This window comes from Phascolarctos cinereus, unplaced genomic scaffold (assembly GCF_003287225.1).
Source record: "Phascolarctos cinereus isolate Bilbo 61053 unplaced genomic scaffold, phaCin_HiC Scaffold_5;HRSCAF=322, whole genome shotgun sequence".
Lineage (NCBI taxonomy): Eukaryota > Metazoa > Chordata > Mammalia > Diprotodontia > Phascolarctidae > Phascolarctos > Phascolarctos cinereus.
Genome location: NW_027555958.1, coordinates 153,765,657 through 153,782,142, shown reverse-complemented (window position 1 = coordinate 153,782,142; position 16,486 = coordinate 153,765,657). Strand labels below are relative to the sequence as shown.

At 36.6% G+C, this 16,486-nt stretch overlaps 1 protein-coding gene across 1 annotated transcript in view; it reads left to right on the top strand.

The window, feature by feature from the left end:
• The window catches only part of SOBP (sine oculis binding protein homolog), a 225,915-nt gene that overhangs the window by 53,171 nt on the left and 156,258 nt on the right, over positions 1-16,486 (top strand). Inside the window, 1 exon segment of the mRNA XM_021008078.2 lies at positions 4,923-5,074. Coding sequence (XP_020863737.1) covers positions 4,923-5,074 — 152 coding nt within the window.

Below are 16,486 nucleotides of genomic sequence, written 5' to 3'. Positions count from 1 at the left end.
TCCATAGAGATGAGAAAAGTTCTTACCTTGCTATCATCTTTGTTTTCCTTGGTATGGATTAATATGTGATCTCAGTTTTCTCTTGCCTTACTGGAATCAAAGGCATAGCATTGGAATAGCTGGTTCAGTGGATAGAGAGCTGGGCCTGAAGTCAGGAAGTCCTGAGTGCAAATCTAGCCTCAAACAATTACTAGCTATGTGACCCTGGGGAAGTCACTTAACCGCTGTCTGCCTCAGTTTCCTTAATTGTAAAAAATGGGGATAATAGTATCTATCTCTTGTTTTACAAGGATCAAATGAGATAATAGTTGTAGAATGCTTAGCACACAGTGCTTGGCAATAGTAGGCAATTATTAATGTTAACTATCATCATCATCATCATCATTATGAATTATTATGTTAAATGTAAAAAATTGTTCAGGAACCACGTCAGGTATTCCTGTGGTATATTTCTAGACCACTGTCAATCATGCAGAAGTTCCTGAAGGGCCATCACAAGGGCTTCTTACAGGGGTCTTGTAGTCTTTTGAATTAAATAATTTCCAGAAGGATTCAAAGGAAAATTTAAGAACAGATCCTAAGCTGCATCTGTGTGCGCCTCCAAGCACGGCTAAGAAAGCTAGATTGAATACAACCTTGTTTCACTCCACTGGGGACGATCAAGACTACAACCAAAGCCTCCTGGTAAATTATTTTAAAAGATCATTTGGTTTTCAAAAATGTTATTCAAATTTGCTCATCCTACTTGTCACTAGAGAAGATAAGCATCTGCCTGTAGCAAATATTTTCTGAGTTTCCCCACAGACACAAACTCTCATGGAAATCCAAAAGGAAGAGGAAAAAGAGACAGAGTATTTTCATTTTCCTTTCCATAGTAGAAAGCTAACTGTCTGCTTTTTACTATGATCAACCACTTTCTTTTAGTATCTGGTGACGTAGATCAGAGTTTTCATTTTTATATGTTATTCCAGAAAGGTGCCTCATTGTCCATGTTCTTTTTTAGAAAACCTAGCTAGATAAGGAGATTTCATAAGCAGCCTCAAGATTTCAGACACACTTGACACAATTTTATCAGACCTCTATCAAAATGAAGAAAATTCATGCAGCATCATAGGATTTTAGTGCTAGAAGGGATTTTAAAGTTGTCCTGGAAGCAGGAGTCTTTCCCTCCTGGAAGGAAGCCATTCTACTGACAAATGGCTACCCAGCCTCCAGTGATGGAGAGCTCACCACTTACCATCCCAAATTTGGATAACTCTAATTGTTAGGAAATTATTTCTTATGCTTAGTTGAAGTCTACTTGTCTAACTTTTATTGATTAGTCCAATTTCTGCCCCACCTAGAACCATGTAAACTGATATTTGAAGACGGCAATCACACCCCATCTAAGTCTCTTCTCTGGAACTGAACCAGGAATAAAATGTTGGTCATAATTTATCTAAATTTCTCCTTTTGGAGATATAAAGTAGGAAAAATTTCTTTAGAACTTTAACCATGAGGCTTAAAAAAAAAGAAAAGAAAAACAACCTTAAACATTCTGCCTAATTAAGACCTAGAGAGGTGGTACACATTTTGGATGATTACTTGAAGCATCCTTTAGACTGATGCATATTTAGTTATTATAATGTGATAATTTTTTCTTGCTACACAAACTGTTCCCTTTGGGAACATGACTTAATGTTGTAAACATTCTACATTTGTTGCATTTTTCATTATAAAAAATATACTGGCTAAAGACCATAAGGAGTGGTAGATCTTAAGTTCAGTTCCTGAAATAGTCTTTGAGAACATTCCTTCCCACCTATAATGGCATAACCTTTAAGTACAGACATAGTTAAGGGATTATCAGTTTCCCTTTGCTGGAATTTTTTTTAAAGGAACAAAAATGATAACTGTCTACTGAACTTAAAGTTAGAAAAGTTAAGCTAATCAAAGAATCTGCTCACCTGAGTATCCACATTCATTCCATGTTTGAGCTAATTGTCTTATGCAGGCCTCTTGGAAACCTTTATGTTAGTTCTGATTTGTATATTTTTGTGTGTGGGGTGGTGGAGGAGTGAGATGTAGCATATTTAAGACAAGGAGGAACAGCTCAGAGACTGCAGGAGAATTTCATGCCTAGTATTGATTGCTAAAATTAATCTGGAAATAAATCACAGCTACTTTCTTTGTTTACTAACTGTAGTGTTAATTTACTGAGCTTTGCAGAAGACTAGAATAAATGAGACATCTGAAAAATGTTTACTTGAATTTTTGGAATAAACCTTTTATGGAATTTTTTTGGGGGATCGATAGTAATTGATAACAATTTTATGACTGAAAAGAAAAAAAAGCTGATGGCTGTTTTCCAAGGTGGTGCCTTTCTGCAATTGAATTCAATGAGAAACTTATAGGAATGCCAACTTATTTATCAAGACAAATGCTAACCACCATTCTTAGAGTCTTCCAACTGCTGAATAAAGAAAAAGAAATCGCATGATTTCTTTGGCTGCATTTTATCATATTGTTGGCCTGCAATGGGACTCGTTTGCAAAACAGTCTTTTTTTATGACACCTTCCTTGTTCAATCACTAGGCTTATTGTCAGAAGGCATCTCCTTAAATAGAATGACAGTTTGAATGAACAATTCTCATATTTGATGATGATGCATGCGATGAGGGGTATGGGGGAGGGAAACCAAACTAAAATTTTGGATCCAGTAGTCCTTTGTATGTTCCAGTTTGTGTAAGCCTCAGTACTTGGCCTTGCTGCAATTTTGCCCACTATACTTCTTCTTCCCAGTTCAATTTTGTACTGCTAAATAAATAACAGTGATTCAGAATGCTGTGCTTGGCTTCAGAATTCAGACTCCTTAAAGAGGGAAGCAAGGAATGGAACCTAATTAGTGGAGATATTCTCAAAGTGTGCTTTCCTCACTGAACTATGATGCCAACTGATTTCCCCAGTTCGATTTTTCCTTTCAGGTTTCATCAGCAGTGAGATTATTGCCACTGGATCATTTGTGAAACATTCTGCTGTGCCATCTTCTTTTTTCAGGAATGCGAGATTTGAAATGTATTTAGTTAATGGGGGAAATTAAAAAAATAAAACAATGGATGATGTTAGTTAGTCATGTTCTTTTGGGAATGAAGACTGCCTATTTAAAAATATAATTACTAAGACTAAATTTAAAAAAAAAACATTCCTCAACCTACTCTAAGATAAATCAGAGTATTTGGGGAATTTTGTATGCCGTGGATATTGTGTCTAATATGTAAATGTGATATGTATTAAGATATATATGCATATATATAAAACTTTGAACAAGTAAATTATAAAATGCAATAAGCTTGGAGCATTAAATTTGAGGTTATGTTTGATTCCAATTAAAAAAAGGTATAAGTTATAAAAGAAGTCTGATTAAAAAGGAAAGGTCAGCTTTTTGTCTGTGTGCATTTGATTCGTAACTATAAATTGCACCATATAATTTGTGGAATAAAAACCCATTAAACTGACAATATTTATTCCATTAAGGTGAATAAAATGTAGCATGTAATTCTGAGTTATGATACTCAAGGAAAAAAAGCCATATCACTGCACTACAAATTAGTTTGCTTCTAATTTTGCAGGCTGCTGACAGCAATGCCTCAAAACAAATCTCTCAGAAGGAGATGAGATGGTTGTATGACAGACTCTCTGAACCATGAATGTGTCAACAATTCATGAACCAAGGACTGCTTTAGCAGTTAGTCTTTGGGGGTTTTTGCTCAGAAATCAGATAACAGAGAATGCCAGAGATAGCTGGGGATCCTGTGATTGCAGTTCAAGTCCATAGGAAGGACTGATTTAGCGCTTAAAAATGATTCTATACAAGAAGGCAAGAGCGTGCCATGTTGTCTACCGTCAGTTGGGAGAGAGACAAGAAACTCAAAATGGAGCAGAACCTTCTGTGATATGGAAGTACTTTACTTAGTAAAGGCAGAAAAGCTTTACCTGGCCTCAACATGTGAATTTTCTTTTTGACTTAATTTTCATAGACAAAACATGTACATGAAAAAGACAGCCAGAAAATGAAGTTAGAAAAGGATTCCATAAGACCACATGAACCCAGTCCTTATGGACTATATGATCATCACCCCTCGACTGATGGGAGGAAAAGTGATCAAATTAATAGGTGATATTAAATCTAATTTGCATATAGAGAAAACAATGCCAAAAGGTTCTACTTTTCATAGCTTATTCAGAATGCCAAGTGTGCATAAGCATCTTAATTATTAGGGAGTGCTTACATATCCAGGATGTGACCACTCAGATCTTCCCTTCTGTTGCAGAGATCTGTCAAAACTCTTCCATAGTAATTGGGAATATATTGCACATTTGGGAATGAATATCCACTTGGAAAGAGAACATTCCCTTGGTTTCTAACAGCTCAAAGATGCACACGAAGTTAATGTTATTCAAAGGCTATGCTGTGGAGATGATGCCTTTTGCATTTGGTGAGGAAAAGATGCGGCAGAATATCTCAGATCTAAGCAATCCCCTATTAGAAATGGGGTTACTTTGCAAGCTTCATTAATTTTGAGGCTAGTTTTGAGGAGCATAGGGAGGTATCTTAAACCAGGCTACCCACTCCCCTCCCCTAGGACCTTCCACAGTCTTTTTGTCATGCTCTGTTTTGTATGCAAACCATCTTTTCCAGCAACCTAGCAGTAGGAAAATCTCCTAAGCCTATCCAGCCAGGAGCCATTCTACACTATTAGAAAGTTGTGAGGCTAGGGAAACTAAAGTAGCATATGCCCCCATTCACTTTTGTTAGGTTCAGGTTTTGTGTGTGTGTGTGTGGTGTGTGTGTGTGTGTGTGTGTGTGTGTGTGTGTGTGTGTGTGTAAGTCTGATGGGTTGTTTGCTTCTGATGTCAACATTTTTCTTATACTTTTGTTATAGAAGATGATGTGTCAAATGTACAAATAATGTGTGCCTGGTGCCAGAAAGTGGGAATCAAGCGATATTCCCTGAGTATGGGAAGTGAGGTGAAAAGCTTCTGCAGTGAGAAGTGCTTTGCAGCTTGCCGAAGAGCATACTTCAAGAGGAACAAGGTAAGAAAACCATAGAGAGAACCATAGCATTGAAACAGGCCAGGGCTAAATCATGAACTAGTTAATGTGCTAGTGTCTGTTAGTTTCTGAAAATATTGTGTACTTTTTTGGGGGGTCTGTGCTCTCTTGCTGTTTCTGCTGTCTCTCTCTTGCTCTCTCTCTTGCGCTCTCTCTCTCTCTCTCTCTCTCTCTCTCTCTCTCTCTTCTCTCTCTCTCTCTCTCTCTCTCTCTCTCTCTTCTCCTCTCTTCTCCTCTCCTTTCCTCTCCTTCCCCTTCCTGCTCTTGCTTTTCCTCTTGTTTTCCCTTTCTCTCATTTTTAACTTTATTGGGTAAGCAATCTTTACTAACCTGTTACTTTCTGCCTTGTTGTTTGAGTCATGTGAGGGTGGATGAACTTAATGAGGACGCAATAAGTAGGTACGATAAACTAAACCAGAATACTGTTTTGACTTTAGAGGGTACAGGCAAGATATCCTGTACATAAAAGGATAGTCCGTGAAGAGTTGTCATGCAGAATAAGGCACTAGGTTCCTAACCTGTGCAATAATGCCTTTGTCTATTTAATGCATCCCCAGATGGAAACAGTTTACTTCTTCTTTCCAAATTCTGACTCGCTGATTTCATACCTGAGGTTTGATGGACATGCCCCATGCTTCCATCATAGTAAGAGCCATTCTAATCATTGTTAAACATTATTAATATTGTTATACCATGAAACATTTGCATGATATATGCATTCAGATTCCAATAGCAAAGTAACCATAAATTAGAGGAAAAAAGGTGTCCTATGACAGAAAAAATGCATTGTTAGAATATTTTAAACTAATTTTTATGTGAAATTGAAAGCATGGTATTTCCATTAACACACACACACACACACACACACACACACACACACACAACCTAATTTCTGAGTCTTTGAAGAACTGTGGCATTTTGCCACTAATTACTGAAAGATATTGCGAGCTCTTGACTATTTTCTATTGATCTATAAAGCCTTCTTAACTTATAAAATCTTCCACATTTTGCTAAGCATTGTCATTTCCATAATTCAGGATCAAATTCTGTCCTTTAAAAAATTAAAGAAATCTCCTATTTGCAATCCTGAATTTCTAATTATGGAATCACTCCCTTTTAAGGAACTCCACTGCAGCAAAATATCACCCTCTTTTGCCAATTTGGGTCACATCATTATGCCCCAAAACATAATGCCTAAAGAATTGGGCTGTGTATGTCCATGGAGTAGAATTTTAGTAGGTATCTTTGAGAATAAGGCTCGTCCTCATTGGAATAGTAAGGCCAATAAGGAAATCCATTGAAAACTCCTTTCAAAACTAAACAGATTAAACTTCTGTCATCTTTGGCAGAGGTCAGTGAGGGGGAAAGGGATGCAAGAAGATAAATGTTCCTTGACATTCAATTGTAATATGGGGAAAAGTGATTTCCTGTATGTAGTTAATAAGATAACAAGTATTTATTAAGTACTTATTATGTGCCAGGCACTGTGCTAAGTGCTGGGGATACAAAGAAAAGCAAAAAATAGTTTGGGCCCACAGGGAACTCACAATCTAATGGGGAGACAAGATGCTAACAACTATGGGCATATAAAAGATATACAGGGTACGTTGGAGGTGATGTAGATTAAAATGAATACTTTGGAGAAATCATGGTTCTTGTTTGTCATTGTCAAGAATGTTAATGGTGAAAATAGCAGGAATCACCCCACCTCTTTTTCTCTATGTGGCCCAATTCCCCACAGCAAAATACTATTTATCCCATTCAAAGAAATCACCACAGAACTTTTTTTTTCTTTCTGTAACTCTGAAGGGCCCTGGGCAGTATTCTGAATCTTGGTGTGCTGTTTGAGACAAATTGCATGGATGAGGATAGGCAGGTAAAATGGGATTAGAAAGATGCTAGAAATTCATATGGAAGTCTCCACCAATAGCACCTTTTACCTTAGCCTTTTGAGTTCTTTGGAAGAAAAGCAATACATATTACTTGACAGAAAGTCACAAGGCATTGCCACTAGCAATGATAAAATTTAGATTAAGATTTGGCATACATTTTAATTCATCTTTCATATCCTGCTGATTTATGGTGAACTGTGATGAGCAAACATAGGAAGTACAGTTTAGCATATTTGTAGAAATGCTGTGGAATTAGGACAAAAACTACTAGGGATAGGCAGGTGCTGGTGTATCTATCATATCCGGCAAATAGCAATTAGTGTACGTCTTCAAAATCATAGCAAAAGCCAGGAGCTGCCTTGGTTTTCTCCTAACCCAGTGACCTCCAAATAGACTCTCCAAGTTTAGCAGCACATAATACCTGTCTTCTCTATGATCCTGATGCTTATGTATGTATTTCAAAAGTAATACCACTCTATACCTTCTCATTTTGCACACTGAGGAGCAAGCTGGTCACATGTCATATGCTGGATTCATTTTTTCAAATAGCGTTATTTCTGCAACAATATAGCATTGTGTTACAGTAAATATGTACAGCTGCTGCATTTCTGTTAACTGAGAGAGCTCTGTGGTCATTTGATTTAAGGCTTGGGTTTCCTAATGGATTGTATTAGACACTGTTCCTTGTTCTGTCATTTCTAAGAAGTGCTGTAATAAGCTCTGGGGCTTCCCTCTATTGAAACAATAGCAGGGAGAGCACTTAAATCTTGCATCAGTTTCAAAAGTTGAAAAGAAGCCCCAACTATGATTGCAGATTTTCTCAATTTTAAAACAAGATGGGGAGGGGCAAAATTCTCACCCACAGTTAGAAAAGAAGCATTTTACTCCACTAATAGATATCAAAGTTATACACTGAAAAAGATAAAGGAAAAAAAAAACCCTTGCATGTAGAACAAGATTTTGTCTTAGGTATAATGTAGATAAAACATGTGAAATTAAACATGTTGTAAATTATCATTCACGAAGATGGATCCTTCCTGATAGCTTGGTAGGATTTAAAAAAAAAGGTCTCTAATTTGAACCTAAATCATACACAGAATTTCACTAAGAAAAATTCTGCTAGAGAAGGTAGCTAATTAAGAGCCAGGTTTTTCAGCTGACCTCTGTTTTGTGTATGAACAACACCTGCATTTGTGAGTGTAAATTGGACAGCTGTTCCTGCAGCTACCCACCATGCTTTTTCATAAATGCTTAGTTGTACAGGAAAAAGCTGATTTTTCAGAGCAGAAAAATTCACTCAAAACAAAGGACAACTAAAATTCACTCCTTTAAATAAATTTCATTTTTGTCTGAATCATTCCTATTTCCTTGTGTTTTTGTTTCTGATTGAGTAACTTAGAGAATCTCTATTTATTACATATAATATATGATCTATAGTGTGTATATGTGTACACACACACACACACACACGCACACGTTTCTCACAAGCCAATGCACAGTGGTAACAAGTTAATCCTTATCTGCAGTGGCGTTTGGAGGTGATAGTGTTATCCATCCCCACACCTCCTTTCTTGTGGCATTATTGAGATGATTTAGGTTTTGGAGTTGTTTGGTTTATCACAAATGTTCAGGCTGTATTCTAAATGCTTGCTCTAAATACTTTGCTAATATGGGCCCAAGAATCACAGCTGCATACAGTTAGGAGTTTAATTACTAGCTCACATGTTTCAGGATATTGGATCTAAAAAAAAGGGCTGTATTGATTCATAATTTCATTATGTAGATTCTGAACCCCTAAACGATTCAGTTGGTGATTCAGTTTTGGAGAATGTGGTTCAACAAAACAATTAAACCTTTGTGAATTCCATGTTTGTTGGGTGGGGAAGAATCAGCATTAAGTATACATGGGTATCAATTTCATTATGCCCATATACTGGGCATACACTGGAAACTGAATCGCTTTAAAAAAAACTGGCCCATAAATAGAAAAGAACCTAGAAAAACTTCTAGCCTAGGTGTTCTTGTTAGAATTTATTTCCAACTTGTCGCAATTTTACATGAAATATTGAAACTATTATTCAGTCCTGTTTGGTAGGTGCACTATACCACCTGCTTCTTTCCCAACCCCACCCCTAGCTGTCCATCACTAAACACTAAGTAGTTCTGTCTTTGAGAGTTATCTCCCAGAATCCCTTGTCCTCCTTCGAAGAGAAGAGGCACAAATGACTTGTGGGTAGAGGTAGTGGTAATTTTCAAACATCCTGTATTCAATCCTGTTAGTGATTTGCATGACTGCACAATTAGGAAAAATGACAAGAGAGAACTGTTTGTATTTTCCTTTTCATCTAAACTAATTTCCACAAAACCCCAACTCAAAGCAAATAGTTGCTTGAGTAATGAAGGATAATTGTTTTATTTTTTTGCTCGGGTCACTGGTGTAGTTGTTTTTCTGAATCAATATTTTGATAACTTCCCTATCAGTTTTAGAAATCAATACATGTTTCCTGACCCTTTTTTAGTTTTTCTTGCCTTCTGGAGGCAGAATAGATTGCTACCTCTCTGATAAATGGACCATCATATTATGAAGTTGAATCTTACTTTTTCTTTTCCCAGAAGTCAATTCAATTCAATTTAATTCAAATCAAAACAATTCACTGTTGGAAAAAGTGAATTCAATTCAATTCACTTTTAGCTTTCTTTTCCCAGATGGCCATCATGGCAGGAAAAACAGGTGGCTACTAAACAGCTGGATTGAAGCTCAATGAGAACAAGTTTGAATATTTAAAAGTTTTTCTTTCAGATGTTTAGAGAGAGCCAGCATTTGCAAATGACGCCATAAAAGTATGGCTACAATTGTAATAATTATTAGCATAAGTTTACCTACTACATACCAATATGTTAAATAACTCCTTCTTTTACTTTCAAACTGTGTGTAAAAAAAGAAATGAAAACTAGTTCATGAATATGAAATAGAATAATGAATCTAGAGCAGTCATCTCTGGAAGAACACATTTCTAATTAATATATGTCATATTGCTTATTTGGAGTTACATTGTGGCTAGATGTAGAATATTGCTCTTTGATATAAAAACTAAAAACTTAATGGGCAAAGTTTTCTTCATTTCAGGCTTAATTATACAACCTAGCTGTGCAGAAGAAATATTTAACGATTTCCCAGTTAAGCCAATGAGTAATGACAAAAATCTGTCTGCTGCCTTTTTTCCTCCAACACCTGCAAAATTTAATTTGCAAAATGACTATCATTCATATAAGTTTGGAAAATGGCTTCAAAAGATCAGGCACAATTAATGTCCCCTGACATTCAAAAGCTCAAGCTACGAGCCACATTTTGGCTTCTTGTTCTAAAGGAAGCTTTGCCACATTTATAAATGCTTCTGGGGAGTCAATATTTTCCCTTTTGATTTACCTTGTTTTAATTAGATGCCTGTTGAGGTTGCAGTGAATGCTGGTGGTCACTCTGGCTGTCCTGTTAGGATAGGATTACTCTGGCTTTGCAGATGCTTTGGGGACTTTCATTAAAGCCAGTGGGTTGCTTTGCTTTTTAGTAGGGAGGTTGCTGTATGGGGCCTTAGTCCTATAAAGTAAGCCAGTGTCTCAATTCCCTGTTGGTTATGGCAAACAAAGGAGTCCTTAGGAAGCTCTAGTGGGAAAAAAATAACAAACCCACCTGCTCTCTCATTCTCTGATGTGTTGAAATATTTAATGGAATATTGATGAGCTCTTACAAATGGCCAGCCGGGATAAGCAATAGCAGAAGTGTGAGATGGGACTATAACTTTGTAAGCACATTTCTGATGGCAAGACAAGAATTTCAATCCATGTTATGAAACTCAAGAGACCCTGAAAATACCTGGAAGTTCTTGAGGAAAGATATGCAGAATCTTGAGAATTGTCCCCAACTGTATCAGAGATAGAAGGAATCTAGGGTTGTGGCAAAAAGATGGATAATTACTTTGTTTTTCATGGGGTCCATCTTTCATTTTTCTTTGGATATATAGGGTGTCCTTTATTTTTTAAATTATTTTTTCAATTATCAAGCATTCATATTTTTTTTCTATCTCACTTCTTCCACTTCCTTCCCACAAGAAGTATGGGGGTGAGGAGCCACAAAATCCTTTTGACCAATAAGTAATCAAACAAGACATTCCCATATTGGCCATGTCCAAAAATGTGTGTCTCATTTTGGCTATTAGTCCATTGCCTCTCTGTTAGAAGGTGGGTAGCATTCTTTATCACCATTCCTCTGGAATCATGATACTCAGTGCATTGATCAGAGTTCTTAAATTTTCCAAAATTGCAGTTAGACTATTGATATTCTAATAGAGATGGGTATATCTTCTTTTAAAGGAAATGAGACCAGACATCGTACAAATTCCAGCACTACTCAGAATAGATTTAAAATACCAAGTATGGTTTTCGAAGGTTCAAATTAAAGAAGAGAAGATGACTGAAAACCCAGATCAACTCTAGTATCAATCTGTGTTAAAGATTCATTTATGGTTTTGTTGGAGTGGGAGTATGGTAATGGCAGCAGGCTCTGAAACCTGAATGGGGTCACCATGGGATGCCTAGTGGCTGTTGGCACACGTGCAGGCTCATTAACTTTCAGGCACAGTAGGTATCTTATCAACCATCTGTGGCTATTTAGTGCCATAAATTGAAATATTTTTTTCTTTCTCTCTCCTCCGATTGGCCAGGGTTTATCCAATCTATCTAAAAGGCAGGTTTCCCTTTGCCCTTAACCACAGTGTCAGGTTGCATCAGCCACCCTGTACGCTGGTCAGTATTGTATAGGTTGATAAATGTGCTTGTTTGGGGCTCACGGGCTGGCTGTCTGTTTGGGTAGTGGGAATTTCAGTCAAACAAATTGCCAGGAAGAAATCTAATTATCTGATGTATCCTCCTTCTTCTTCCAGACACCTGCACTGCCACATCTCTCACCTTGCCAGTAACAGGGTTTTCATTTGCATACCAACTGTGCAACAAAAGAATTATGTAATCATTCCTTTCGATATTCTTTTCACATCAGAAGATGGGTTGAGTTAATCCAAAAGAAACCTGTTCCATCTGATTTAAAAGGGAAGGTGTGATCACACCTTAGTAATGAACACCAGAGAAAAGAGAAGGCACAGTTTATAGGTATGGGGCAACCTTTTCAGAATGACCAAGGAAGAAATAATTTTCTGTGGGGGACCGTGAGCTTTGCAGAGTGACCAAGGAAGAAACAGTGTCCTGTTTTACTGTGAATATCTTCCTGTGGTTATTTTCTATTTGATCAGACAGCTTTATAAAAAATATCGAATGTTTAGTTGAATGCCCCTTTCAAGAGGGGCATTTATTTTAGGTCCCTTAGGGATTTTGGTGTAAAAAACTTGGAGATTTTCATCTAGGATGTCTATTCCATCAGTTTCTGAGATTCAGAACCACAATGATAGAAAATATCAAAAAATCCCTTCAGAACATTAATCTATAACTCATTTACACATTCATGCCTATGTATATTTTCTCTTGTCATGTTGCATCTGGACTGACTTAGTGTAGATGAGAAAGCAGTATGTAAACTGTTCCTCTGGTCCTATACCCCTTTGCTATTGGTTCATATAATTTCAGATTAATATCCAATAAATTATAGGATGCTACAGTTTTTCACTGTGTCCATTTCATCAGTGGAAACTCATAAGGGGAAAAATACCCTTTGTTGTAATCCACACCCAGAATGGATCTGCGAACAGTACAGTCAAATGTCTCCCAATTTCCTTTGAAGGTTATACATCAGCTCTCTATATCTTCTGTAAATACGGGTCAGAGACTTATAGTCCTATAAGCATCAGGAGGGAGATCAATTGTTCAGTGAATCCAGCAAAGATGTTTGTAACCGTGCTGTATTACACCAAATACTCTTGTTAAATGGCACTCTTAAACAAAGATAATACCAGAGGATGGAGAAAGTCAGTGTTCCAAAATTACAACCTACCCATATTTGTATTACCTCTTCATTGCTAAGGGACATGTGATCAGATTTATTTTTTAGAGGCTTAGTAGCTTTCTCATACCACCAGGTATTTGAGAGAATTTGGCCTGAGGAAGACAAAATTCCCAATGTGTTGCTTTAGTGGGGTTATTTTTATACTATGAATTTTAAAAAAGAATAACACTTATTTAAAGAAATGAGACTTTTCTCAAAAATTAGAATACTTATGCTGACAAGTAGTGTTATTGTAAGTCATCTGCAAAATGAAAAATTAAAAGGGAAAGATCCGTTTGTGGCTATATCCTCAAAATGTTAAATCTCTTAGTACTAGAGAGCCCTTATTAATCTTTCTATGGTAGAATGTAGCTCATTAGTCCACTGTAGTTAAGGGTTCACAACAGGGCAGTTCCCATAATAAATTCAGACACTAATGAATTTTCAGTTTAATTCATTTTTTGACTAGAACAAAACATAAGGTTAGTGAATATGCAATACTCCCCCTATCCCCATGTGCTTTATTAGACTGATTTAAAAGAAAAATTTGGTAGGCATATTGGACATTTGCTGCTATAAATAAATTGAAATTTATTTTTAAAATATGTGTTTGCATTTGATTGGGGAAAAGGTACATCTTTAACTTAAAAATTATCGATTTTTTAAAAATAGAGGCATCTGAATTGATGACATTAATTAAGGATTGATTTTCTCTTTCATCACTGCATTTCTCTTTCAGGCTCCAACAAATCTCTGTTGCTAGTTAACCCTTGTAGATATCTTACTTTTTTTCCTTTGCAAAATAGGATTAGGACTGCTGAATCTTTCCTTTGTAGAAATAATGAGTTTAAGTCAATATAGCAACAACAACAATAACTAATATTTAAAGCTTTAGGGTTTGCAAAGCTCTCTATATTAACTTATTTGATCCTATCCATTGACCCATTCAAGTCAGTGTCATTAGGTTCCTTCTTTGTAAAATGAGATCGAGAGAATTTAAGTGACCTCCCTTTCATCACATAGCTAATAAATGTCTGAGGCAGGATTTGAACACCTCATCCTGACTCCAAGTCCTTTGCTCTCACCACTATATCACACAGCCTTCCTTAGAACCTTGAGATCTGCAAATAAAATGATTCTTGTTGGTATTTAAAATAATGTTACAAGGCAATCCAATAGGCATTTCTTAAGTGTCTGCTATGTGGAAGATACTATGTTTGGTGCTGGGGATAGAAAGACAAAAAATGAAATAATCCCTTGTCTCAAGGAGCTTATACTCCGTGGAGAGATATAACATGCTAACCTCTATGTGTGCATAGATACATTTATGTGTACATGCACGTACACACACACACACACATAAAATGGTTTGAGGAGGTTGAAAGCATTAACTAAGGGGTAGGAAATGTTTTCCCACAGGATTATAGAATTTTAGAATTGGAAAGGACATCAGTGGTCATCTTGAACAACCCAGGAGGAAATGGGAGAATGGAAAGGAAATAAGTATTTACATATCACCTACTATGTGTCACTCACTGGAAGGAAAGGGAACAAGCATTTATTAAATTCCTACTATGACTTAGGCATTATGCTAAGACCATTTACAAATATTTAATTTGATCCACACAACAACTCTGGGTTACAGGTGCTGTTATTATCCCCATTTTACAGTTGAAGAAACTGAGGCAGATAAGGGTTAAGTGATTTGTCCAGGGTCACACAGCTAATAAGTGTCTGAGGTTAGATTTGAACTCAGGTTTTCCTGACTGAAGGCCCAGCACACTATCTTTGGAGCCACCTAGCTGCCATGTTAATTTACATGTTAATTTGTTCTGCAGTCAATTTACTTACTATTCTGTGATAAATCTGCAATATTGGTTCAGTTCTATAGAACCACTGTGGTAGCCATAAAACCACTTTACCTTCTTCTTCTAAACTATTGTGATGGAATTATTAAAGATTATTTAAAGTAATGGGCAAATCTATTGAAAAGTCTATGACAGGACTTCAAAAACTGTTTTCCAACAAGCATGAGAAGACCGATTTCTAATTGTAATTGTCTCTTAAGGTGTTTGTGGGAAAATTAAGATGTTGATGTCAACACTTTTTGGGTGCAGAAATTAAGTGAATGAGTAGAGTAAGGGATATAGTTATTTGAAAGCAGGTGCTTATGTTATATAATCCTTAGTTCTCATTTACTTGGTATTTAGAAACTCAAATTTTTGTATTATGCATTACAATCAACTAAAAATCCACATTATTAGTTCTAGCCAAGGTAAAGTTAGGGAGTTAGAATTATAGCATCTCAAAGGCCATCACATTAACTCCTCTGAACAGGAATACCTTCTAGAATATATCCAATCAGTGGTCCTCCAGTTTTTGGGTTTTTTTGAAGACCTTTAAGTAGGGGAAGGGGGACGGTCTATTGCCTCTAGAGCAGGCCATTCCATTTTTGGATGGTTCTAACTGTCAGGAAGTTTTTCCTTTTGTAATAGTAACTAGAATTTATAGAGCAAAAACTTTGCAAATATCTCATTTGATCCTTATACAACTTTGGGAGGTAGGTGCTATTACTGTCCCCATTTAAAAGATGTTAGTAAATTTCTGTGGCCACTGTGCCACCTAGCTCCTCCATTATCATTTCCTTCAACTATTTGCCATATGGCATGATCTGTAGTCCCTTTGCCATCGTAGTCACCCTCCTCTGAAGACTTTCCAGCTTACTGTGTCCTAATTAAAATGGGGTATTCATTTATATAGGACTCCAAATATAGCTAAGATGAATAAGTTAGAAAAAGGCAACAGCAGCTGGGTCAAAGTAGAATGGGCCTCATCATCGAAAACTGGAGATTGCTGATTTGTTGTTCATTTTACTCAACAAACATTTATCACCAATTATGAAAAGTTGCCCAATACCAAAAGCATGCAGAACCAGTTCATTTATGTACACACACACACACACACACACACACACACACACACACACACACACATACACATACATAAAAGGTGTTGAAGGGGAGGAAAATGAGGACAGAAAGTTAAGTCACTTGTTTTGTTTCCTAGATTTTAGTATGACATGACTAACCACTTTGAGTCCAGCCTACCAGTAATATTAGAGACTACCAGCAACTAACAGAACCTGAATCGTGAGATTAACAACATAGATAAGGATTGATGAAGTCCTAAGGGACATTAAAATACTTTGCAAAACCCAAAATGTGATATGAACATAAGTTACTAATTTTAGATGTGGCAAGATGGAAGGAAGCAGCTTAATTTACATGGGATACCTACTCATAGATAGTAGGACTTCAAGGGATATTGGAGGCCATTTAACCCTAAGCCCTCTTTTTACAAATGAGGAATCTTAAACCTAGCCTTAAGCTTAAGGCTAAGTGACTTTCCCAATGTCTCCTAGGGAGTAAGAGTCAGAGGTGGGAAAGAAACCCAGGTCCTCTGGCTCCAGAGTCAGTGGTCTTTAATTTGACTTAATCCAAAGGTTTCATTTGTTAG